We start from the raw sequence: 21,069 nt of genomic DNA on the forward strand, positions 1-21,069 counted from the left end.
TCATTCAGTCAGGTCTTATTATTCCAGACAGTGTTTTTTCTTCTTCTTTTTTTAATTTGTAACTTTTCTATTGTTTGGCTATTGCAGTAAAGTCCGATTTATGAATTGTGTTTTGTGAACCGAATCATTAAAAGGTACCGACTCCAAAGAATGATTCGTTTTCGAATCGGACATCTCTCAAGTTAGTAGGTGGAGGTAAAAAAGGAGGTACGTGTTTCAGAGAGAACTGCTCCGTACTAGTGGAAAAGATCATTGGGGAATTGGCCAGGTATGAGGTTAGTCATTTCACCTCGGGTGCTACGAATTTTTTATATGCAGATTTTTTTCATAACACATAACTGCCGCAGGAGACTGGAATGTATGTTCTTGTCAACGTGGCGCCGCTAATATTTTTGTTTATCTGAAAGATGGGGCAGATGTTAATTACCCAAACTTAAACACTACTACTTAATTTATAAGTAATTATCTATCGAATGTATTTTATTATTCTGTTTTTTTCAATCTTTATATTCTATTCTTTTAAAATATAATAGCCTATTTAGAGTTTTACATTAATGTCACTTTCAAAAATAAAATATTAAAACTGATGTCAGTAGCGATACCAAATTACCACATGTTTAAGTAACAATAACTGTTAGTATGGTATTTTGTCGGAGGCTATATAATTATGGTTCTGTGCTGACTTGAATGTTCTGTTGAGGTGTTCTCTCTTGTTCTCTGGTGACTGTGTTCTTGCACATCACTCATATCGAAGTGCCCGCCAAGTCTGGGTTGGTCTCGTTCAGATTTTGAAATCCATTGATTGTAAAGAGGAGGTTATGGGACTTGGCTCTCAAGTCTTGTGGAGACATTTTACATATTTTCTCTAATGATTGTGTGTGGCTCTATCTTATGTTGAATCCTTTTATACACTATAATTAAGGTTTTGTGCATTTATATCTAAGTATGTAATCATGAATAACTGATTTTGAAGCAATAAGGTATGATAAGCTGTGCTGTATAGATATATAATCATCAAGGAAGAACTGCTGGCACCTGGGGAAAAGCAAATACCAGTTACCATAGCTATTTATGCTTTTGTATGTGGGAAATAAGCATAAGTATCCAATAGATTTGGGTTTTTTACCTACCAGCCAATGAAATAAATATGCTAAAATAAGACTGCTGGGAATACAAACAATGCAGTGACTCTTTACTTTGCATATTTTGAATAAGTAAATTGTAAATCAGTAAATGTCAGAACTCAGAAGGTTTATTTTCCATTGTAATACAGAAATACACAGCACTCTACATCCTTTTAATTTTTTGTGTATTGTTGGTGTTATTTTATCAAGATTAGTTTATTATAATTTACCCATTGGAACTAAAATTGCTGTAAATGTTTAAAATCTGATACCCCCATCAGCACAGCCTTACATACTCAAGTTTAATAATAGTTATTATATATTTGAGATCTGTATTTTATTTAGGTGTTCTTACCTATCTTTTCCTATTCTTGTTCTCCCAGAGTTCTGAGGAGAAGAGTGGAGTTCTTAATCGTATCGGAAGTTTTTTCACTCGGAAGAAAAAAAGCAGAACCACATCGGATGACAGGGATGAAAATTTGTCGCCAGAGGCAAACAGCCCCACCAAGTACTCAGGATCAGAGGAACTGAGACGGACTCAACACAGAGAGATTGAGGATTCCGTGTTTGGTCCAGGGAACAGAAGTCCCAGCGTGTGTAGCGTAGCCTCCATTGTCGCAGATGGAGGAGACTTGCCTTTTGCTGACAGCAGCAGTAGTGGACGAGGGAGTGTAAAAGAGGTGGAAGTGATTAAGGTGAGCAGGGTTGAGACCTCCAGTGACAAGAAGACTGAGCATCTTGTGCAGGAAGTAAACAGGAAGCTCAAGGTGTACCTAGAGGAGACAACAGACACAACAATAAAGAAATGTGCAGATGTCCCTATACACACCCCTGAAACGCCAAAGTTTTCCGCAGCCTCAGGTGGGACTGAGAGTAAAAAGACTGTTTTGAAACCCACCATCACAGGCGGCGGGAATTACACTGCGCTGGTCGGGGTGACTCTGGGATCAAATTCTAGAAACTCATCGTCCTCCGACATTCCACCTGGAGAACAGACAGTAACTGAAAGCATGGGGAAGAAAAACGTCTCCAAACGGAAATCACGCAAACTAAGCAATCAAGAAAGCAATAATGAGCTTCGTGCCCCAACGAACACCACTTCCCCTGAGGCAGAGGAGAGGTCAGCTCAATCTTCTCCTTCACCTGGTCAAGTACACAGAGCCGTGTGGGCGGAAACTCACCTAACAGAGGAGGAGAGTGAGAGCTCCATTACTGACTCACTTTCTTCTGCAAAACCTGCTCTGGCCAGCCCAACTAAGAGTTATTCTGCGCTCGGTGCAGCTGCCAGCAACACTCCTGGTCCTTCTCAAGCTCCAGAGCCAGCCAACTTCACCTTACATGCTTTAAAAGACAGCACTGAACCACCAAAGGAGGAAACTCGAGAGAGCCTTATTCCTAAACACCGACATGCTGACAGCAATGAAGAGAAACGCAGAAGCGTGAAACTGTCAAAGAGTGAAAAAGTCTTTGCTAAAAGAGTGTTTGTTGGTTCTCAATCAAGCCTAGACGGGGAAGAACAAGCTGAGACTGAGACCCAAAGTGAGACTAACTTGGATATAACGCAGAATGTACAGCAGGTTAGGGTGAAAATGTAAGTACTCTTGTCTTGTGTTGTGTTTGTGTGACTGTGTTGGGTTACTGAGCAGCGAGGTCTTTGTTCATTCTGTACAGTGCAGATGACTGTGTGCAATATGACACTTGGGTTCCCATGATTTTGAGTATGGCATGAACAATGATCCTCAGATCTTTCCATAGGTTTAGGTTTCTGTGTATATACAGTATAAACAAAAGTTAGGGGTCGGTAAGATTTTTTGAATGTTTTTGAAATAAGTCTCTCATGCTCACAATGCATACAATAAAACAGTAATATTGTGCAATATTATTACAATTTTAAATAAGAGTTTTTATTCTAATGTATTTTAAAATGTAATTTATTAATGTGATGGCAAAGCTGTATTTTCAGCAGCCATTACTCCAGTGTTGATCTTTCATAAATCATTCTAAAACGGTAATTTGCTGCTCCAGGAACATTTATTGTTGAAATCAGTTGTGCTGCTTAATATTTTTTCAGGGAACCAAGATGAAAGTTAAAAAGAACTGCATTTATTTGAAATAAAAATAATTTTTAACATTTTTGATCAATTTAATGCATCCTTGCTAAATAAATATATTAATGTCTTTAAAAAAAAAAAATGTACTCGCATGAAACTTTTTAACCTTTTATGAAAGTATTCTTGGATGTTTTTAGCTATATTCTGTTGTGGACTTTCTTTGAGGAAGAATAGATCTAACGATAAATGAGTGTTGTCTAATGTTTAAAAAATGCTGTTTCTATGTAATATGATTTGATTTGATTATCTCATTCATTATCATATCATCATGTACAGCAGTGATAAAAGATGAACACCCGTACAATGAAAATTAATTGCATGTGAATTACTGTCAAGATAGGGATCGCTTGGGTTTCTACAGCAACCTTTGTTTGATTCGATCATTACTTCACACAAAATAAATTTACCTGAATAATTCTGTGCAAGTTCACCTGTGATTAATCAGCCCTTTACAGCTGAGTAATCTTAAAAGTCTACGCAATTAATAGATATCGTTCTATGTCTTGGTTAAGAGTTTAAGCCGTTAAAGTTGTGTGCAATGATAATGCCAAGGTTAAAAATGCAATCAAACACGTTCATAAGAAATGATCTGAAATAATTGAAGATTGAAGAGTTTTTTCACGCTTGAAGAATTAAAATAATTTCTTATTAATGTGATGCATGCTGTTGAAAGCATATGAATGCATGGATCCTCCCATACCTGTCTCTAAACATTGCTGTTTGCCTTTGTCTTTTCACAGATTACCAAACCCCAAAAGTGTGAATGTCAAGCAGTCCAACCAACAGACAAACGAGTCAGTAGGAGATTGTGCTGTTTTCGTGCAAGAGCAGCCTCTCGATGAGGATCTAGAGAGCCCCTTTGAAATTTCAACAGAGAATAGAGACGCTGCTGATTTCCCAGAAATGCCACTGAATAAAGTACCATTTAATAGTGTGATGAGCAGTCACCAAAACTCATCTGTGCCTTCCAAGCGTACGGACAGAGCTGCAAGCGGACCAAATGAGGGAATTAAAGCAAAGAGCTCTCCACCACAAGTTGCCCCTAAAACAAAAGCTGTAATGTCTCGCATTAAAAGCCTCTCTGAGGCATCAAAGATAGAAGTGCCTCCAGTACGGAGATTTTCGCAAAAAGAGACAGACCAAAAAGAGATCAGGTCTCCAACAGAAAAAGACCAATCTGTTACACTTAGTAAACCAATTGACACCAAGAACAGAATTCCTAAGAAAACTGCACCAGATGTTCAAACAAAACCAAAGAAGGTGGTGGAGGTTGTCACAGTGTATAGTGTGTCAACAGAAGCTGAAAGACAGATGTCCACCAAACGTCAGAATGAGGCAGGATTAAAAAGCCCAGAGCAGAAAATGTCACCGACAAAGAGAGTGGAAGAGAGAGATGTTTTGGATGCCTCACTAATGACAAAAAATTCTCAACCCACTAAAGAACAGGTCACTCTTTCAAAGCCTAAAAAAGAAAGAAGTCTAAAAAAATCACTTTCTGATGATAAATCCCCAACCTCCCCATCTTCACTGGAGAATTCTAATTCATCAAAGCTTAACTCTGAGTTCAAAGCATGCAAAGATATCCAAAAATCGAAAACTCAACCAACAATTATCAGTGACAGAAGTCCAACATCAAAGAGTAGTTTTTCTTATTCAAAGAGTAAAGTCAAATCAGGTGACACTGGCAACAAAACCCAGGCAAAACTTTCTTCCTCAGCACCTGGCATGGACCAATCAGAGCAGAAAATTGAAAAGGAGAAGCCAGTGAACGAAACCCAGCTAAGCGGGCCAAAGAGTCCAAGAAAATTCATGACTGATGTGTCACCAACAGGAAGGAAACTGCCTCAAACAACACCACAGGGCCCTCGAAAACAGCCCTCAGATGAAGAAGTTGCCCGCGGAGAGAGTGAGTCATATGAACCAGCCTCTCTGCCGCATACCAAGCCAGAGAGAAATGAGTCATCACCGGTTAACGGTCCTGTCAGTAATGGCAAATCTTCCAAATGTGATCAAGCCACTGGGAATGCTGTGGCCAGGGTATCACCGGAGCTCAAATTAAAAAGCCCTGTTAAGGACGTGGGTGATTTACAGTCAGCAACACCACATCTCAAAAGTCCCACTAAACTTAAACCCAAGAAAGATTTTAGGAAGGCAGAGCCAACTGCAGCTTCTGATTCAAAAATAGACAAATGTGAGAAGATGATGACAAATTTGTCCATCACACCCACAGCTGCTCAGAAATCTGACACAGGAGAAAATATTTTTACACAATCAAAAGACATTTCTGAAATGAAGAATGAAAATTTTGATGCTGCTGAGACCAAAGTCACACCAGATATGTCACTTTCAGAAAACAATGATTTACAAACCAATCGACAGACAGACCCACATGTGCAAGTTGCATCAGATAATCAGTCAGATATTGCTAAAGAAAAGGATATTGTTGAGTTTGAGAAAAAGACATGTGCTTTTGCTACAGCAGATGAAATTTCTGCAATATCCAAGACGGCTAAACAATCAAACGTATCTTCTGAAACGAATGGCGAAAAATCTGGTGCCACTGAAACTAAAGTCACATTGGATGTGTCGCTTTCAGAAAAGAATGATTCAAACTCCGAAAAACATCAGACAGAGTCAAATCTACCAATTTCATCAGGCTCACATGTCCAGGATGTACCAGATAAGCAATCAGTCAAAGAGAAGCCGCTTACTGGGTTCAAGAAGAAGTGTGGCCTTACCAAGGAAAATGACATTTCCTCAATACCTGAGATGGGCACAACCAGTGATCTGAGTATTCAAGATATTTGTAAACAATCAAAAGACACTTCTAAAACAAAGGGCGAAAAATCTTGTGCTGCTGAAACCAAAGTCAAACTGGATGTGTCGCTTTCAGATAACAACAATTTGCAAACCATAAAATGCCAGACCGAATCAAATTTACCAGTTTCATCAGAGTCACATGTCCAGACTATGCCAGAAAAGCAGTCAGATGTTGTCAAAGAGAAGTGTCTTGGATTTGAGGAAGAGACATGTGCCCTTACTAAGACAGATGGAATTTCTACAACACCCAAGACAGCTAAACAATCAAAAGCCTCTTCTGAAATGAAGCATGAAAAATCTGGTGCTGCTGAAACCAAAGTTAAACCGGATGGGTCGCTTTCAGAAAATAATTTACAATTCATAAAACAACTAACAGAATCAAATTTACCTGTTTCAACTGAATCACATGTGCAGGTTGCGTCCGATGAGCTGCCAGATGTTGTCAAAAAGGAGTCTTTTGTTGAGTTTGAGAAAGAGACAACCAGTAATCTGAGCGCTCAAGGTATGGAGAAGTCTTGCTCTTCTCAGGATCAAATCGTTCCAGTCATTTCAGAGGATTCATCTGAGACAACCCAGAAGACTGAGACCAAAGGGCACAGTGTGAAAAATGCTTTGAAACAACCAAAAACAACTACACAACTAGATGAAAAGGTTAAAAATAAAGAAAGTGGTAAATGCAAAGTATCAGAGAAACCGGTTCAGTCTGAAGACTCAAATAAAACAAACCCAGAGTGTGTCAAACAGAATGAATCAAATACATTAAAGCAAATTGATGAGACAGCAGTGGCAGTGATCACGACTCCAGAGGCTGCTTCTAAACCAGAACCTGTTCAAAAAGGTGATCAGACTTCAAAGCAGCAACTTCCATCAGTTAAAAAAATACCAGATAAACTGACCCTCAAAGTGGACAGGAAGAGTGAGGTACTAATTAAAAATGCAGAGTCTAACCTGAAACTCAAGGATTTTACAAAGACTAAAGATAAAATACCAGCTACAAACTTGCAAAAGCTGAAACCACCATCTAACCAAAGCGTTCAACAATTTACATCTCAGAATCTTCCTCTGGACCCCAAAAGCCTTTCACAAAATAGCAAGGCACCATCTAGTTGGTTAGACGTGGACCAAGGTTTTGAGAAAAAGAAAACAGGGAGACGTATGGATTGTTCTGCAAGTGATGACAATCAGCTTGACACTTCCAATGACTTTGATGATTTCATTCGTAACATCAAAGAGAACTGCTCCCCTTTCTCTTTGCCACCAAGAAAACATGGGCAGAGCAAGATGCCGTCGCCACCTTTTGCCATGCCGGCCATTAAAGAAGATCACTTTGAGAAGATACTTGACCCAGAACAGTTCCAGTTTGGGACAAGAAAAACTGTGGGACCGAAAGACCCCTCTCCAGCCATGATTATTAAGAAGAAAAATGAAGAAACGAAAACCAAGCCACTGTCCAAACGTGCTGAGGACAGCCTGCTTTATAAAAGTCTTTCATCTAGACGGGAACAAGACAAAGCTAAAAAGCTCACAATCACTGAGGAGAAAAATGATGGAGAAAAACAAATCACAGAAGGCTCTGGAAAAATGTCCTCAAGGTTGGAAAGAATGTCAATAATCTCAAACCTTGTGAAATCACCAAACCTGTCAAGAAAAGCAAGAAATGAACAAAGCTCTCTCATTAATGGCATTCAGTCCCCCATAACGCCACCACCAGTGGAGGTGCCAACCCCAGGAGAGCAGAAGGGCATACCGCTGTCTCATGCTTTCACAGCTCCAAAAGAGGGGTTTGGTGATTCGGTAAAGAGCCCATCATCACCTCCTCCTCTTCCAACTTTCACAGAAGTCAAGCTGCCTGACTTATTGGAGAAATACATGAATAAAGGCAAAGAATCCAACACAATAAGTCAGCAAAGGCCTGACACTAGCTCTCTCCCTGCACTGGATATAGGTCTTACCTCCAACACAAATTCAAAAATGGGACTGCAAGGCATATCAGGATTAACATCTCCATCCAGCAGCACTCAACAGATTCCACTTCTCACACCCACCAGCCTCTCACCAACATATGCAGAGGTAGGAGAGAGATTCTTAATACTGAATGTCCACTGTTTCAAAAAGTGTCCTATGAGTAATACATAGGAGCCCCAAAAGTCCTCTCATTTTAAGTTATTTCTTGCTTGTTAATAGTTGAACCTGTAACAGTTTCATTCTTCTGTTGAATACAAAAGAAGATATTTTAAAGAATTTACATTGGTGAACCATCCCTTTAATATATTTAAAGCATTTATTTATAGTTTATTCGCACCTTTTGAAACTTCTTAGGTTGTCTGACTGTACCTGCCTGGTCTATCATCAGTGGAACATTTGTTGTTCTGTTTAAGAGGAATGTTAAGCCCTCTAGGCTTCAATTTGTTTTTATAGGTACCACTGATCACAGTGCCTTAGTGAGTTGTGCTGTTTTTAAACCAAAGGTCCAGTCAGTCTCTCAAATTGGTTTTAAAAAATGTCAAAAGTTTGTAATGGAAATATGTTTGAATATAAACTAATTTATTTTTGATTTCTAGACATCAGGTGTCAGAGGCTTCCACAGACGCCCTGGAAAGGTATTGTAAAACTGAAGATACTGATCTATACAAAATAGATCATAAATTATAATGTTTATAGTAGTATATTTATTTAGTATATATTTTAGTCCAGCTAGTTTACTGTTACTTTTCAGTTCATTATCCACTCTTACGGTGCTTCAAATAAGCAAGGAGAAATGGTGTAACACATTTATGGAATGTTTAAATATTCTTTCTTGCAGATTGTTATATACCAACAGTCTAATTTTGGAGGAGAGGCATACGAGGTGTTCAGAGACATAGAGGATGCCACCTCTCTTAAACTCTCTCCAATCATCTCCGTAAAGGTCGTCAGAGGATGGTAAGAGTAATCACTTCCTCGTGTTCAGAATGTGACAAATCTCGTGACATTTTAAATTGCAAGATTGCTAATGTTTCCTTTTTTGTCCTTTTAGCTGGCTGCTGTATGAAAAGCCAGGCTTTCAGGGCCGATCCGTCGCTCTGGAGGAGGGGCCAGTAGACTTAGCAAATGAGTGGGCGGAGACAGAGCCCAGTGGGGAGGTGGGGCCAAACGGCTTGCCACTTCCAACTACGCCCATGGTTATTGGCTCTATTAGGCTTGCATTAAGGGTAAGTCTAAAATCTTGAGTCACATGCATCAACATTTGACCTCAGTGCTCTGACTAATCAGTAAAATTACCCAAAGAGTCTCTTGAATAAAAAGTATAACACGCATTGAAAAATGCAAATGAAACACCAATGTGCTGCTTTGATCTTTGATTTGCATTGATATTTGCCTCTCAGGACTACAGAACACCAAAAATAGATCTGTTCACAGAGCTGAATGGGATGGGCCGAATGTCTTCATTCTGCGATGACACCATAGAAACCTGTTCATTTGGTATTCCTCAGAATACTGGGTCCATTAAAGTCCACAGTGGAGTGTAAGTGAGGTTATGATCTTAAATAAATGCTGACACCTGCTTATATGGGATCTGAAATGTTTTTTCAAAGTCTCTTGTGTTCACAAAGGCTGCATTTATTTGATCAAAAATATAGTAAAAACTGTTATATTGTGAAATATTATTACACTGTTTTCCATTTTAATATATTTTGAAGCTGAATTTTCAGCAGCCTTTACTTCAGTCTCATGATTTTTCAGAAATATTTATAATATGGCGATTTGTTGTTCAAGGAACATTATTATTATTTTTTTTGTTATTATTATATCTTATCAATTTTGAAAATTGTTGTGCTGTTCAATATTTTTGTAGATCCTTTGATGAAACTGGAAAAACTGGATTTATTTGAAATAGAAATGTCTTAACTGTCACTTTTCATCAATTTAATTCTTCCTTGCTGAATTTCTTTCTTTCAAAAATCTTGAACATTAGTATATGGGAGCAAAACTTTGATCTCTCAAAGCTAAAATAAGAGATGAAGGACACAAGCCTCACATTTGGCCTCATTGTATGATCAAGTGGAACATTTTGAGGTTAAAGCATGTGACCTATGATTGGAGTTGAGAGACTTTGAGAGAGAAAGAGACTGTGTGTCTGAATGGAATGTTGTTTTCTTGTTTTTGCGTGTTGGATGGAGATGACATTTTCGAAATATTTATTTTTCTGCCTTGGCATGTTTGTTCTTTGCCAAAACTTCAAGTAGCATGATTTTAATTTACAAAATGAAAGTTATCTTTACCAGCCTTTAACACGAAACTGTTCCTGTTAAAAATCCTGTTAAAATCCTGTTAGATCCGTTCTTACTGAAGTTGTGTGTTTGTAGATGGCTGGTCTTTAGTGATCCAGGTTTCCAGGGTCTTTTGGCTGTTTTGGAGGAAGGAGTATATCCCTGCCCTCAGGACTGGGGTTTTCCCACCCCATTTGTCGGATCGCTGCGGCCCTTGAAAATGGTAATTACGTACCACTCACTTTCACACACTCATTCCATCTTTATCATTTATAAACAAAATATATGCATGAACATAGATTCATATAAAATTCTTCCTTATGCTTTTCACAGGGTGAAATTAAGGTGGAAAATCCTAATGAAGTTAAGGTGAGCTGTACATGTTAAATCTCATTGAACACTGACTGTGCCAATAGGTGTAGTTCATTGTAAAAAATGTTACGACTAAAGACTAATTTTGCACTTTTATTTGGTGAAAGGCTTTCTGTACAGCCTGGAATTAAATGTACCTGTTGGTGCAGGTAGTCTGGACCAGATTGAGCATGTCCAGAGGCGGGGTTTGTGCTTTGATATTTGCCAGCATTTGTTCTTTTGATTTCTGAGCCGTGAAAGAACAGCGGCATTGTGTCTGGCTTTAAAACTACAGTTAGTTGCAGTCTAAAATTTTGGCAGAACATGTATCTCACAGCAGAGGCATGTGATCCCATAATGATTTAATTGCATCTAAATATTACTTATAAGAAGCAGTAAAAGGTTATGGCAGAGTATATAATGGACTAGGGAAGCAGGGTTAGTTTGTGTGAACTGTGCCTCAAAGGTTCTCAAGGCTTTATTTGACAAAGTTCCCGACATTTCTGAACTCATGTCTGGCTCTGAGTGTAGTGTACAGGCCTTGAGTCGGCTTTGCCTGAGGCTCATCGACTCTGGAGTAAGAATTTCCAGAATTCTGAATATTCTGCCTACAAGTGTATGCGCACACATAAATAAACCCCAGGCAAACATTGAGCATGTCATGTATTTTGCTGTATGAAAAGCATTTCATTTGGTCATACTCTAGGGTGGTGTGTTCAGGGCTATTCACACAGGATGCTTTATTGCATCTGTCTGCTATTCATTAATCGTTTATCTATGTAAACATGCACTAAACCGATATCTTGAACTGCTATGACATGCTTAAAATGTTCATTTTGCTCCATCTTTTTAACTGGTGCAATTCATGCAAAGTTATTTTGCAGGAAGTTGTAAAATGTTTTTCTCTCTGTCTGAAATTAGGCAGTACTCTTTGAAAATCCAATGTTCCAAGGGGAGAACATGGAGATCGAAAGGGACATTTACAACTTTGATGAAGGAGAGGAAGAGGAGAAGAATGAAGAAGGGGAGACTGAGAGTCCTGGCAACACCAGGAGAAAGAGACTCTGTTCTGTCGGCTCATTGAAGATCCTGAGTGGCCTGTGAGTATACTCATTTTTTGACAGTAAGGCTGACATTGTTAGATTTGGTTTTTCAGAAAGTCTGCAGATCAACACTTATCTTTAATTATTAATTGTATTGCCTTTAGCTGGCTCAGACAGTGATTCATGTTATTGTTCATACATAGCTGGGTAGGATACTCTGCGCCAGGATTTGAGGGGCGCCAGTATCTTCTGGAGGAAGGAGAGTATGCAGACTTCACTGACTGGGGTGGACTGGAAGACGGGCTCCTCTCTATACGTCCTGTGTTAGCAGTATGTACACAGAGACTATTTCTGAATCAAAAGAGATAAATATTAAACAAACAATTTACAGTATAAAGTATAATGTGTAGCACTGTGTTTTTCTGACTTGCAGTACACTCATGTTTTCTTGGAATAAGGAGGTTGCAAGTCATTTCATGGTTTTGTGTCCTGTAGGATTTCATCACTCCTCACGTGAGAATGTTCAGTGAGCGGGATTTCAGTGAGAGAGGGCTGAATGTGGACCTGCTGGAACCTGTCATGAGCATGGAAACCACTGGCTTTGGCATAAAGACCCAATCATTGGAAGTCCTCTCTGGAGTGTGAGTGTCTGTTTGCTCCTTCAGCTTCATCTACATCTAAACTCCCTCCTTCAGCCATCACTCTCTCTTTTTCTTCCTTTCTTTCATAAACTTTGACCTTTAGTATGGCTGTAAATCTGTCAGTGAAATGTTTATTACCTCTTGTGGGCAGCTGCTTGCAGAGATTAAATCAGGAGTAGTTCAGTCAAAAATGATAATTGTGTCATTATTTAACTGATTAACAGTCACCACTCACATTTTTAGCAGTCTTGGTTCTGGCAGTATTTGTTTCCTTCATCAGGATTAAAAGAAAATCTTTAATACAGAGTCATGAACCAAACTAACCAACTTGATGAAGCAAAACATTACAATCTTTGAAGCAAAAGATGTTTGGAAATCAGACAAAAAGACAAATATACACTAACATTCAATAGTTTGGGGTCAGAAAGTAATACTTTTATTCAGCAAGGATGCATTACACATAAAAAGTGACAGTAAAGACTTAAAAAAGTTAAAAAACTTAAGTTTTCTATTTCAAATAAATACTGTTCTTTCTATTTATTAAAGAATCCTGAAAAAAGTTTCATGGTTTCCACAAAAATATTAAGCAGCACAAATACAAAGTTCTGTCATGAAACTCTAGATGGCGCAGGCTAATAGGTTCTTTAACTCAACCTGCTTATAATCATATCATTATGTATAGGGCACAGCTGATTGGATCCTGCTGTATCAGTAGCCAGTGAGCTTGCATGCTCAACCTTCAAATACTTGGGTAGCATTTGCCTTAGCAGTACAGTGCACTTTCAGTAACCCTCCCTCTTCCCCAGCTCCACCTGTATAGATCTCCTATGGGTAATTCATGTATGCCATATTGTACAACAGCAGCATGTCATGTATGTGTTGGCAGTAGCAACTAGCAAGTCCTGTACTTGATCTACAGCAGCACCAGTGTAGCAGATCTGTTCCGCCAATACCAAACATATCAACAATGTTATACCCATTACCATGCCAAACACTCTGACAGAACTGTTTTCAACATTGATTATGATAATAAGAAATGTTTCTTGAGCAGCAAATCCCTATATTATAATGATTTCTGAAGGACACTGAAGATTGGAGTAATGATTCTGAAAATTCAGCATTGCCATCACAGGAACAAATTACATTTTAAAATATATTAAATCTAGAATACAATTATAACCTATAATATTAATATACTATAATACTGTTTTTGTTATCAAATAAATGCTGCCTTTATAATAGGAGACTTCTTTCAAAAGCATAAAAAAATCTTACCGACCCCAAACTTTTTTGAACAGTAGTGTGTGGATATATTTTATGATTAATGGAGGATGATTGTGTCAGTTAATCCATCAGTTCTGTAAGATCTATAAACTAGATCTGAAAACAATTTTTGGACTACAGCTGTCTAATTCTGTCTGTAACTCTGATAAATGGTATGTTTTAAAGCTGTTTTATGGTTTAAGTTCATACCTGCTCTGGTGTTAATGAAAGGAGTGGCACATGAGTGTGAGGTGTCATATATCCTGAGGCAGAATCATACTCTAGATATCTCTAGAGTTTTTAGTCATGGTGTGGCTAGCACACCCACACCCCCATCTCTCTCTCCTCTTTACATGCAAACAAGACGTACACAGTACACATGTCACTGTAGTGTCAGTGTCAAGAGTGAGACTTTGATAAGATAAAGTACTTCAATTAAATAAATCAATTATGAGATGAGTAAAACAATAGTATTCATATTTAACACTGATTCACAATGCCATTGTGTCTCTTTTATGTATCTATCACAGAAAGTTCTGTATAGCCTACTGTAAGTTTGTTGTTTATTTTTTTTAAATGAATAAGTGACATTTTGCCTACTGTCTGAGACTGATTCATTCATCTGTCTGTATATTCCTTATTGGATGTGAAATTTGTGGCACTGGCATATTGTGAGTTTTGTGGAAATTAATGTGGATGTAAATGTGGTTTATATTAGAGATCAGGGGCCTCATGTATATAAACTTTGTGTACACCCAAAAGTTTTTGGATCTATAAAGCCATGCATACGCCAGAACCTGCGCAAAATTCCCTTTATTAAACCCTGTAGGTGGAAGATTGTGCGTACATGCATCTCCACCCCGTCTGCTCCCCATAATAACCATATATGGAGCTTACAACATTACAATAGTTTTACTATGCATGTCCTCATCTGCATATGACAGTGCACACATATTTACACTTATTTTTTATACATTTTCCGCATGGAAAATTGCGTAAGCACATTTCAGTAGCAAAGAATTTTACAGTCCTGTTCCTCATGTACACAGTATGTACTTATATTTTATAACTGGGTAATAACAAGGTACTAATCCTGAATCTACCTCTAAACCTAAACTTAACCCATGTAGTTACCTTATATTACCCAGTACTTTCTTAGGTAAGTACACTGTAAGTACATGTAAGTGCAGATACTGTAAATTAAAGTGCAACCCACATTTCAATGGCTTTTTTGAGAGTATGCAACGTTTTTACATCAGGCCCCAGATCTGGTGTGTTAAAAAGTAAGCCTGTCAGTGAAACTCTTTAACATCTGACTGAACAGGTGGATAGCATTCGAGAAGGAACGCTTCTCAGGTGAGCTGTATGTTTTAGAGAAGGGTCTCTACGGCAGTCCAGAGGATTGGGGAGCACACAACTTCAAGATCTTGTCTCTTCAGCCTGTGATTTTGGTAATCATTATCTGCAATATCTGCCTTGTTTTTGCAATGTTATAGTTACATTGTTACTTAATAAAACCATGCTTGCATTTGTATTCCCATGACGTCTTATATTTTATTTTTCTGTCTCAGGATCAGGCTGAAGGTCTGTCCAGATATAAGGTGAGTTTAATGGAATTTCTGTTATTGTTCCACATGAAATCTCCATGTGTTATATACATCTTCTGCATTGATTGTGCATCTGAATTAATTAGTTAAGGGGCAGTCACACCACACTTTTCGTTCCATTGACTTCCATTCATACACATGGGAATGCATCAGACCACAAACGCATGAAGCACCATTTTTGATGCATCATTCATGTGATGTTGTAATGAAACTCTCTACCTCTTGTTGGTTCTCAGGTGCAGTTGTTCGCTGAGCCAGGGTTCCAGGGAGCAGTGCAGACCTTAGATGAAAGTGTGGCGTTCCTGACAGAGGACTTCCATCCCATGTCCTGCAAGGTTTTGGCTGGGAGGTGAGAGCCCAGTTCAGTGCTATCAAAGAAAATCCAATAGGACTTTTCTCAAAATAATCAACAGGATATGATGGTGTTTCAAAATACCAATAAATTTCTCTGTGCATGTTTGTGCTTGAAGCTGGGTGGTGTTTGACGGCCCACAGTTCACTGAAAACATGTATGTACTGGAGGAAGGAGAATACCCCAATCCTGAGGCTCTGGGCTTACTCAACTCAGATTGCAAAATCAGTTCTGTCCACACTGTAGGACATGTAAGTACTAGGCTTGTCAGATTAATATTTAATTTGGTCTGACTGTAAATGAGGATGTGAGGACATATTTATTATTGAACCTTGGCAACATTTGGAATTAAACATTGAACATTTTATTTATCTGGCTAAAAGATGTGAATGATGCAAACAATGGTCTTGGAAACATCTAGAATGAATTTGAAAATGATAAATGATAAAAATTAAATTGCGCCATATGCAATTGTTTTTCATGTAGTTACATTGTACCTTTTTGGTTAAAAAAAGAAAAGTAATGAAAAATATTTTTCTGGCATAAGATAAAATATGTGTCATGTTTGTGGTTGGCAGGAAATATGTCCTGAGGAATTTATGATATAAAGTATCTTGAGTGTTTTGTTTGCTGAAGGATCTAAACCTTGGTACACAACAGTACAACATATTCCAAGGACAGTCTTGTTTTCGGTCATGTCATTTTAAATACAGTCTCACCACCTAATCTGACTGATATTTCTGTGAGTCATGGGATTCTTATTTCATAATAAACATGTTCTTTGTTTTTGTCTGCGTCAGGAGTTTTCTATGCCCTCCATCACACTCTTCTGTAAATCTGGCTTCAGAGGACGTAAAGTAGTTCTGACAGATGGCGTTTTGAACCTTACTCTGGCTGGCATTGATGGGCGAGTCAACTCTCTATTGGTCAATGGAGGAATGTAAGTGGTTTCTGACACATTTAAAGCTCAAGAGTCTGTCTGGTTTCAGTGTGAACACTAAGTTACTGTTATTTAGTCTCCTTTACGATTAATTTGTTGAATGTGAAAATAATGTAAAAGTACTTTATTTATTTTTGTTGTCAGCTGGGTGTTGTATGAATACAGCAACTTCCGTGGTCGACAATTCCTGCTCCATCCCAGTGAGATCGGTGATTGGCCAAAGTTCAGTGGCTGGGAGCAGATTGGCTCTCTGCGTCCGTTACTACAGGTATAAAACACCAGCACATCTCTATTGGAGATCATCTCATAGAGGTGGAGATGGCAAACTATGACCCAACAACTAATTTAGCACATCGCTAGTTCTCAGAAAGCACTTGTGCTTTGCTGTGTATGTGTTCAGATGCACAGGGGTGTTGGATAGTTTTGCTTTTAGGCGTGAGAGTTAATTATTTGGGAACAGCACATATGAAGGCAGGGCAAACCCAACACATTTACAACACGTGCACATAAAGACACTCCAGTAAATCCAGAACGAGATCAGTAATCCTCATAATGGCCTAATAATACATGATTTAGTGGAGTTTATTAAAGAAGATTTAGTCAAACTATATCAACAGTAGTTCTCCTGTAGATAATTTTATCATCCAAATGTAACCATGTATCTTCTTTCTCAACAGAAACGTGTTTATTTCCGGCTGCGTAGTGCAGAGACAGGCTGCTTGATGTCTCTGTCTGGACCCCTGGATGATATTAAGCTGCTCCGGGTTCAAGTGCTGGAGGAATCTGGTGGTCCAGAGCAGATGTGGGTCTATGAGAACGGACTACTGCGCTGCAAGGTACTCAAGACTTTGATCACCTTTCCAGATTCAAACACTGTTCCACCTGAAGTTGAGTACAAGTGTGATATCTGTTATGGCTCTGTTTATTGATCATGACCACCATCTTTCTCACTTTCTCTTCAGCTGGTAGAGGACTGTTGTGTGGAGACATCTGGAGGTGTGGTGATGGCAGGTTGCAGGTTGAATATCTCACCTGAACCAGGCAAAGACAATCAGTTCTGGAGCATCACAGGAGACGGAATCATACGCAACAACCTCAAGCCCGACCTTGTGATGGAGGTTAAAGGTCAGTACTTGCTTGAAAGAAGAAAGACAGAATGAAAAGAAATGAAACAGAAAGGTTGCAATGAAACAAACAGAGAAATATTCACATGCACACGGGGCGTGTTTGTCTGTCAGTCATAAAACTGCACCCTCCACTGACGAGCTCATAATCTCTTAGTGATGACACATTCTGATGTCACATCATACCTGTGTGATATTTCTATTAGCAACTGTGCTCGATCTGCTTGGGCAACTACATCGAACCTCTCACATGCATACCACAACATCCTGTCAGAGGCAAAGATATGTCTGAATCTGTACTACAGATGGTGACTATTTAACAATAAACTGAATATCAACTAAAAGTTTACAATATTCTGAAAACTATTATAGTAAAATATTAATATAATTTAAATTCATTAAAATATATTATAAAAATATAGAATTCATGAAATTTTAAAAGATTCTATGGTCAGTGTGAGTTGCGTAAGTATAAAGTCACTTAATTATATCTTCGGCTACAAATGTGTGCCATCTTTATAAAATTTATTTTGAAATCCTTATACAGCCATCACAATTAATTAGAAAAGTCATTCAGTGATCATAAAATTTTGGATTCCTGGTGCTAAAAACATTTGAAAGGGAACGATTTGTAAATTAATTTTTACATGTAAAGCATAAGGAGATCAGGGGCATCAAACAAGAAGATGAGGGTAAATTATTTATTTGGACTGAGACAGTAATCTCTGATGAAAGATCACTGCTGTATGGCTCCTTTTGTTTCTCTGAATTCAGAATAAGTCTGTTTGTGGTTCAAATTACTTTGTAACCTGAGCACCACCCTGAGATCAGTCAGCTCAGCAGAAGCCGAACGTTGTTGCCATCTAGTGGTCACTTAATGTGTTACACGTTTTCAGTGTTGTATTAGCACTGAAATGGCCAAGCCAAAAGTGTGTATGTATGTGTATATATAATATATTATATAGACACCCAATATGCTTACAACAGTTAGTTCTGGTTCTCGAATCACACAAAAACCATTTCTCACAGCAATAATGTAAACGTAAAGCATCTATAAAGTACATGTACAGTACTGTTCAACAGTTTGGGGTCAGTAAGACTTTTACATTTTTTTTAAATAACAGTTTTCTGTTTTTGAATATATATTAAAAATGTAATTTATTCCTGTGATGGCAAAGCTGAATTTTCAGCATCATTACTCCAGTCTTCAGTGTTACATGATCCTTCAGAAATCATTCTAATGTGCTGATATGGTGCTCAAAAAACATTTTCTTATTATAATCAATGTTATAAACAGTTGTGCTGCTTAATATTTTTATTTTAAGATTTTTATTTTTGAAGAATATAAAGAACAGCATTAATTTAAAATAAAGTTAGTACTTGTTAAAATCTTGAGAGATATTTGAACTTCTTAATCTATTCTTCATCCAGGTGGGCAACAGTACGATAAAAACCATGTGATTCTCAACACCTTTGATGAGCAGAAAACCAACCAGAGATGGACAGTGGAAATCCTTTAGTGCTTGAGTCACAACAGAGACCAATTCTGTAACTCCTGATGTTCAGCAGAAACCCTAAAAGATCTGAGGCTGTTCTGAGTCCTCAAGATGATGAGAATCTAAACCCCAAAAATGACTCTGATGAGTCTCTCTCACTGATGGATTTTATCTCAAGATGAGAATGTGTGGGGGACCAAATCTCTTGGAATCAATCTGTATCACAGTCTTTGAATGAGTGATGTCTCTTTGGACATTCAACAGAAGTTCATTGATTATATCAAAGTGAATTTCACTGGGTGCGTCTCAATCAGCTCCCTAGTTCAGTAGTCATGGCACTGATCAAGGAGTCGGCCATTTTAAAAGCCGTCTCAATCACAAAATCCTTCCAGTGCACTGAAACATTCGCTCCCTAAAAAGTCCCACAATGCACCGTGAAAACCAGGGAGCATTGATGCTCACTAACAGAAGGGGTTTTTTTTTATTATTTTTTTATAAATACAATCCATTATATTTCAGCATAAACATACATCGCTAGACAGGTAATGAACATAATTTGGCTAACATTTATCATTTGTTTACAGCCGAAACCTTGCAGGTATATGTAACAATCAAAGTATTTGTACTAATGTACTTTAAATAACATTAAAAAATAATGAGAGAAAGATATCATTGCTGCTGCTGTTCACAAATACCAGTAGTTTACAATAAGGATCTTGCCATGTCGTCGGAAATAGAGCCATAAGTGTCCCAATGTGTAGTGAGCAACGTTTCTTACTGTCCTTACCAGTGCCCAGATTCATGTACACAATATAATGATTCATGCCCCCGGAAGCTAGGGAGCTGATTGAGACGCACACACTGTCTTTTGTGCTAGCACTTTTTTGTTGTTGCTCTCTATTGACCCGGCAACACAAAGAACTATCCTGCTTGCAATGCCATGATATTACCAAAGGGGGGAGCGCTAGCATTAAGATTTGTATGTAGCTGCACTTTAGGTGACCTTGTTCATTTCTTGTACTAGCAAAAAAAATCATGGTTTGGCTAGTTAGTTTGGCCCAAGTTTACCCCTTGCTTTATGGAGCAAAAAGCATCTTCCTCCAAATCATAAGTAGCTGTTGTATTCTGACTAAATTATTTTTGTAAGAATTACATTAATCATAGAAATTGCATCATAGTATAGTAGATGTTTTACAAGTGCCTTATTTTTTGAGGGTTCTTAAAAGCTTTAAATAGACTATTTTTCCTCGTCTGAAGCCTTTGTCACATCTCAGGATGGTCGCTAGTAAAGGGCTTGTGCAAGTACTATCAGCCAATCAGCAGTCAAGATTATTCACATTTATTGGCTCAAAACAGCCTGGCTGCAGAACTAAGCTCTCATGAGTAAAATTTTGACATACATTCAAAGTCTCCTGCACCAGATGAGAAACTGCTGTTGAGATGAATGAGAATACAAATGGATAGTTTTCTCCAGGTATTATAGACTTCACTGAATGTAAGGTAGCATTTATATGCCATTCAAACTCGCTGAAAACTAAATGTTTACTCATACCATTTTACAGATGCTGCACTAAGTTTTTAACATGTCATGTCAGACTATTCTGCTAAATCAGGAAAAAAAAAAACACCATTGAACTTTATATACCATCTCCTTCTCATGCTGATCTGGCATCAGTTCAATCCGGTCACAAACTGGCATTTATTGGAAAGGCAGCTGATCCTTGATCTGCTCTCAAGAGTATTTTCTGTCTCTCTCTATTTTCTTTTATAAAGATTTTTTGATAGTAGTTTGTGTATGTTTGTAAATTTTCTATATATCTAGGTTTAGTCATCTGTTTTAGCATTTTTTTTTATATGTTCATGATTTCCAAAATATACTGTTACATGTAGAATAAAACATTTTTATTGTTTGTTTGGCTTGTTTATTAGTAAGATATAGTAATATAT

General features: G+C 38.0%; 1 protein-coding gene across 2 annotated transcripts in view; it reads left to right on the forward strand.

Moving 5' to 3' along the window:
• crybg1a (crystallin beta-gamma domain containing 1a) overlaps positions 1–21,032 on the forward strand; it is a 56,668-nt gene extending 35,636 nt beyond the window's left edge. For both annotated transcript variants that reach the window (XM_048191299.1, XM_048191300.1), the window contains 20 exons: positions 1,508–2,715; positions 3,976–8,125; positions 8,617–8,655; positions 8,859–8,977; positions 9,072–9,246; positions 9,421–9,560; positions 10,402–10,528; positions 10,639–10,674; positions 11,578–11,756; positions 11,903–12,029; positions 12,195–12,340; positions 14,928–15,054; positions 15,175–15,204; positions 15,447–15,559; positions 15,681–15,813; positions 16,363–16,502; positions 16,647–16,770; positions 17,180–17,338; positions 17,465–17,627; positions 19,058–21,032. In XM_048191299.1, the coding sequence (XP_048047256.1) occupies positions 1,508–2,715; positions 3,976–8,125; positions 8,617–8,655; positions 8,859–8,977; positions 9,072–9,246; positions 9,421–9,560; positions 10,402–10,528; positions 10,639–10,674; positions 11,578–11,756; positions 11,903–12,029; positions 12,195–12,340; positions 14,928–15,054; positions 15,175–15,204; positions 15,447–15,559; positions 15,681–15,813; positions 16,363–16,502; positions 16,647–16,770; positions 17,180–17,338; positions 17,465–17,627; positions 19,058–19,146 (7,524 nt within the window). In that variant the 3' untranslated portion in view covers positions 19,147–21,032. The remainder of the gene's footprint in view (positions 1–1,507; positions 2,716–3,975; positions 8,126–8,616; positions 8,656–8,858; positions 8,978–9,071; positions 9,247–9,420; positions 9,561–10,401; positions 10,529–10,638; positions 10,675–11,577; positions 11,757–11,902; positions 12,030–12,194; positions 12,341–14,927; positions 15,055–15,174; positions 15,205–15,446; positions 15,560–15,680; positions 15,814–16,362; positions 16,503–16,646; positions 16,771–17,179; positions 17,339–17,464; positions 17,628–19,057) is intronic.
• Positions 21,033–21,069: the final 37 nt, after the last annotated feature.

Source organism: Megalobrama amblycephala, linkage group LG5, assembly GCF_018812025.1.
Source record: "Megalobrama amblycephala isolate DHTTF-2021 linkage group LG5, ASM1881202v1, whole genome shotgun sequence".
Classification (NCBI taxonomy): domain Eukaryota; kingdom Metazoa; phylum Chordata; class Actinopteri; order Cypriniformes; family Xenocyprididae; genus Megalobrama; species Megalobrama amblycephala.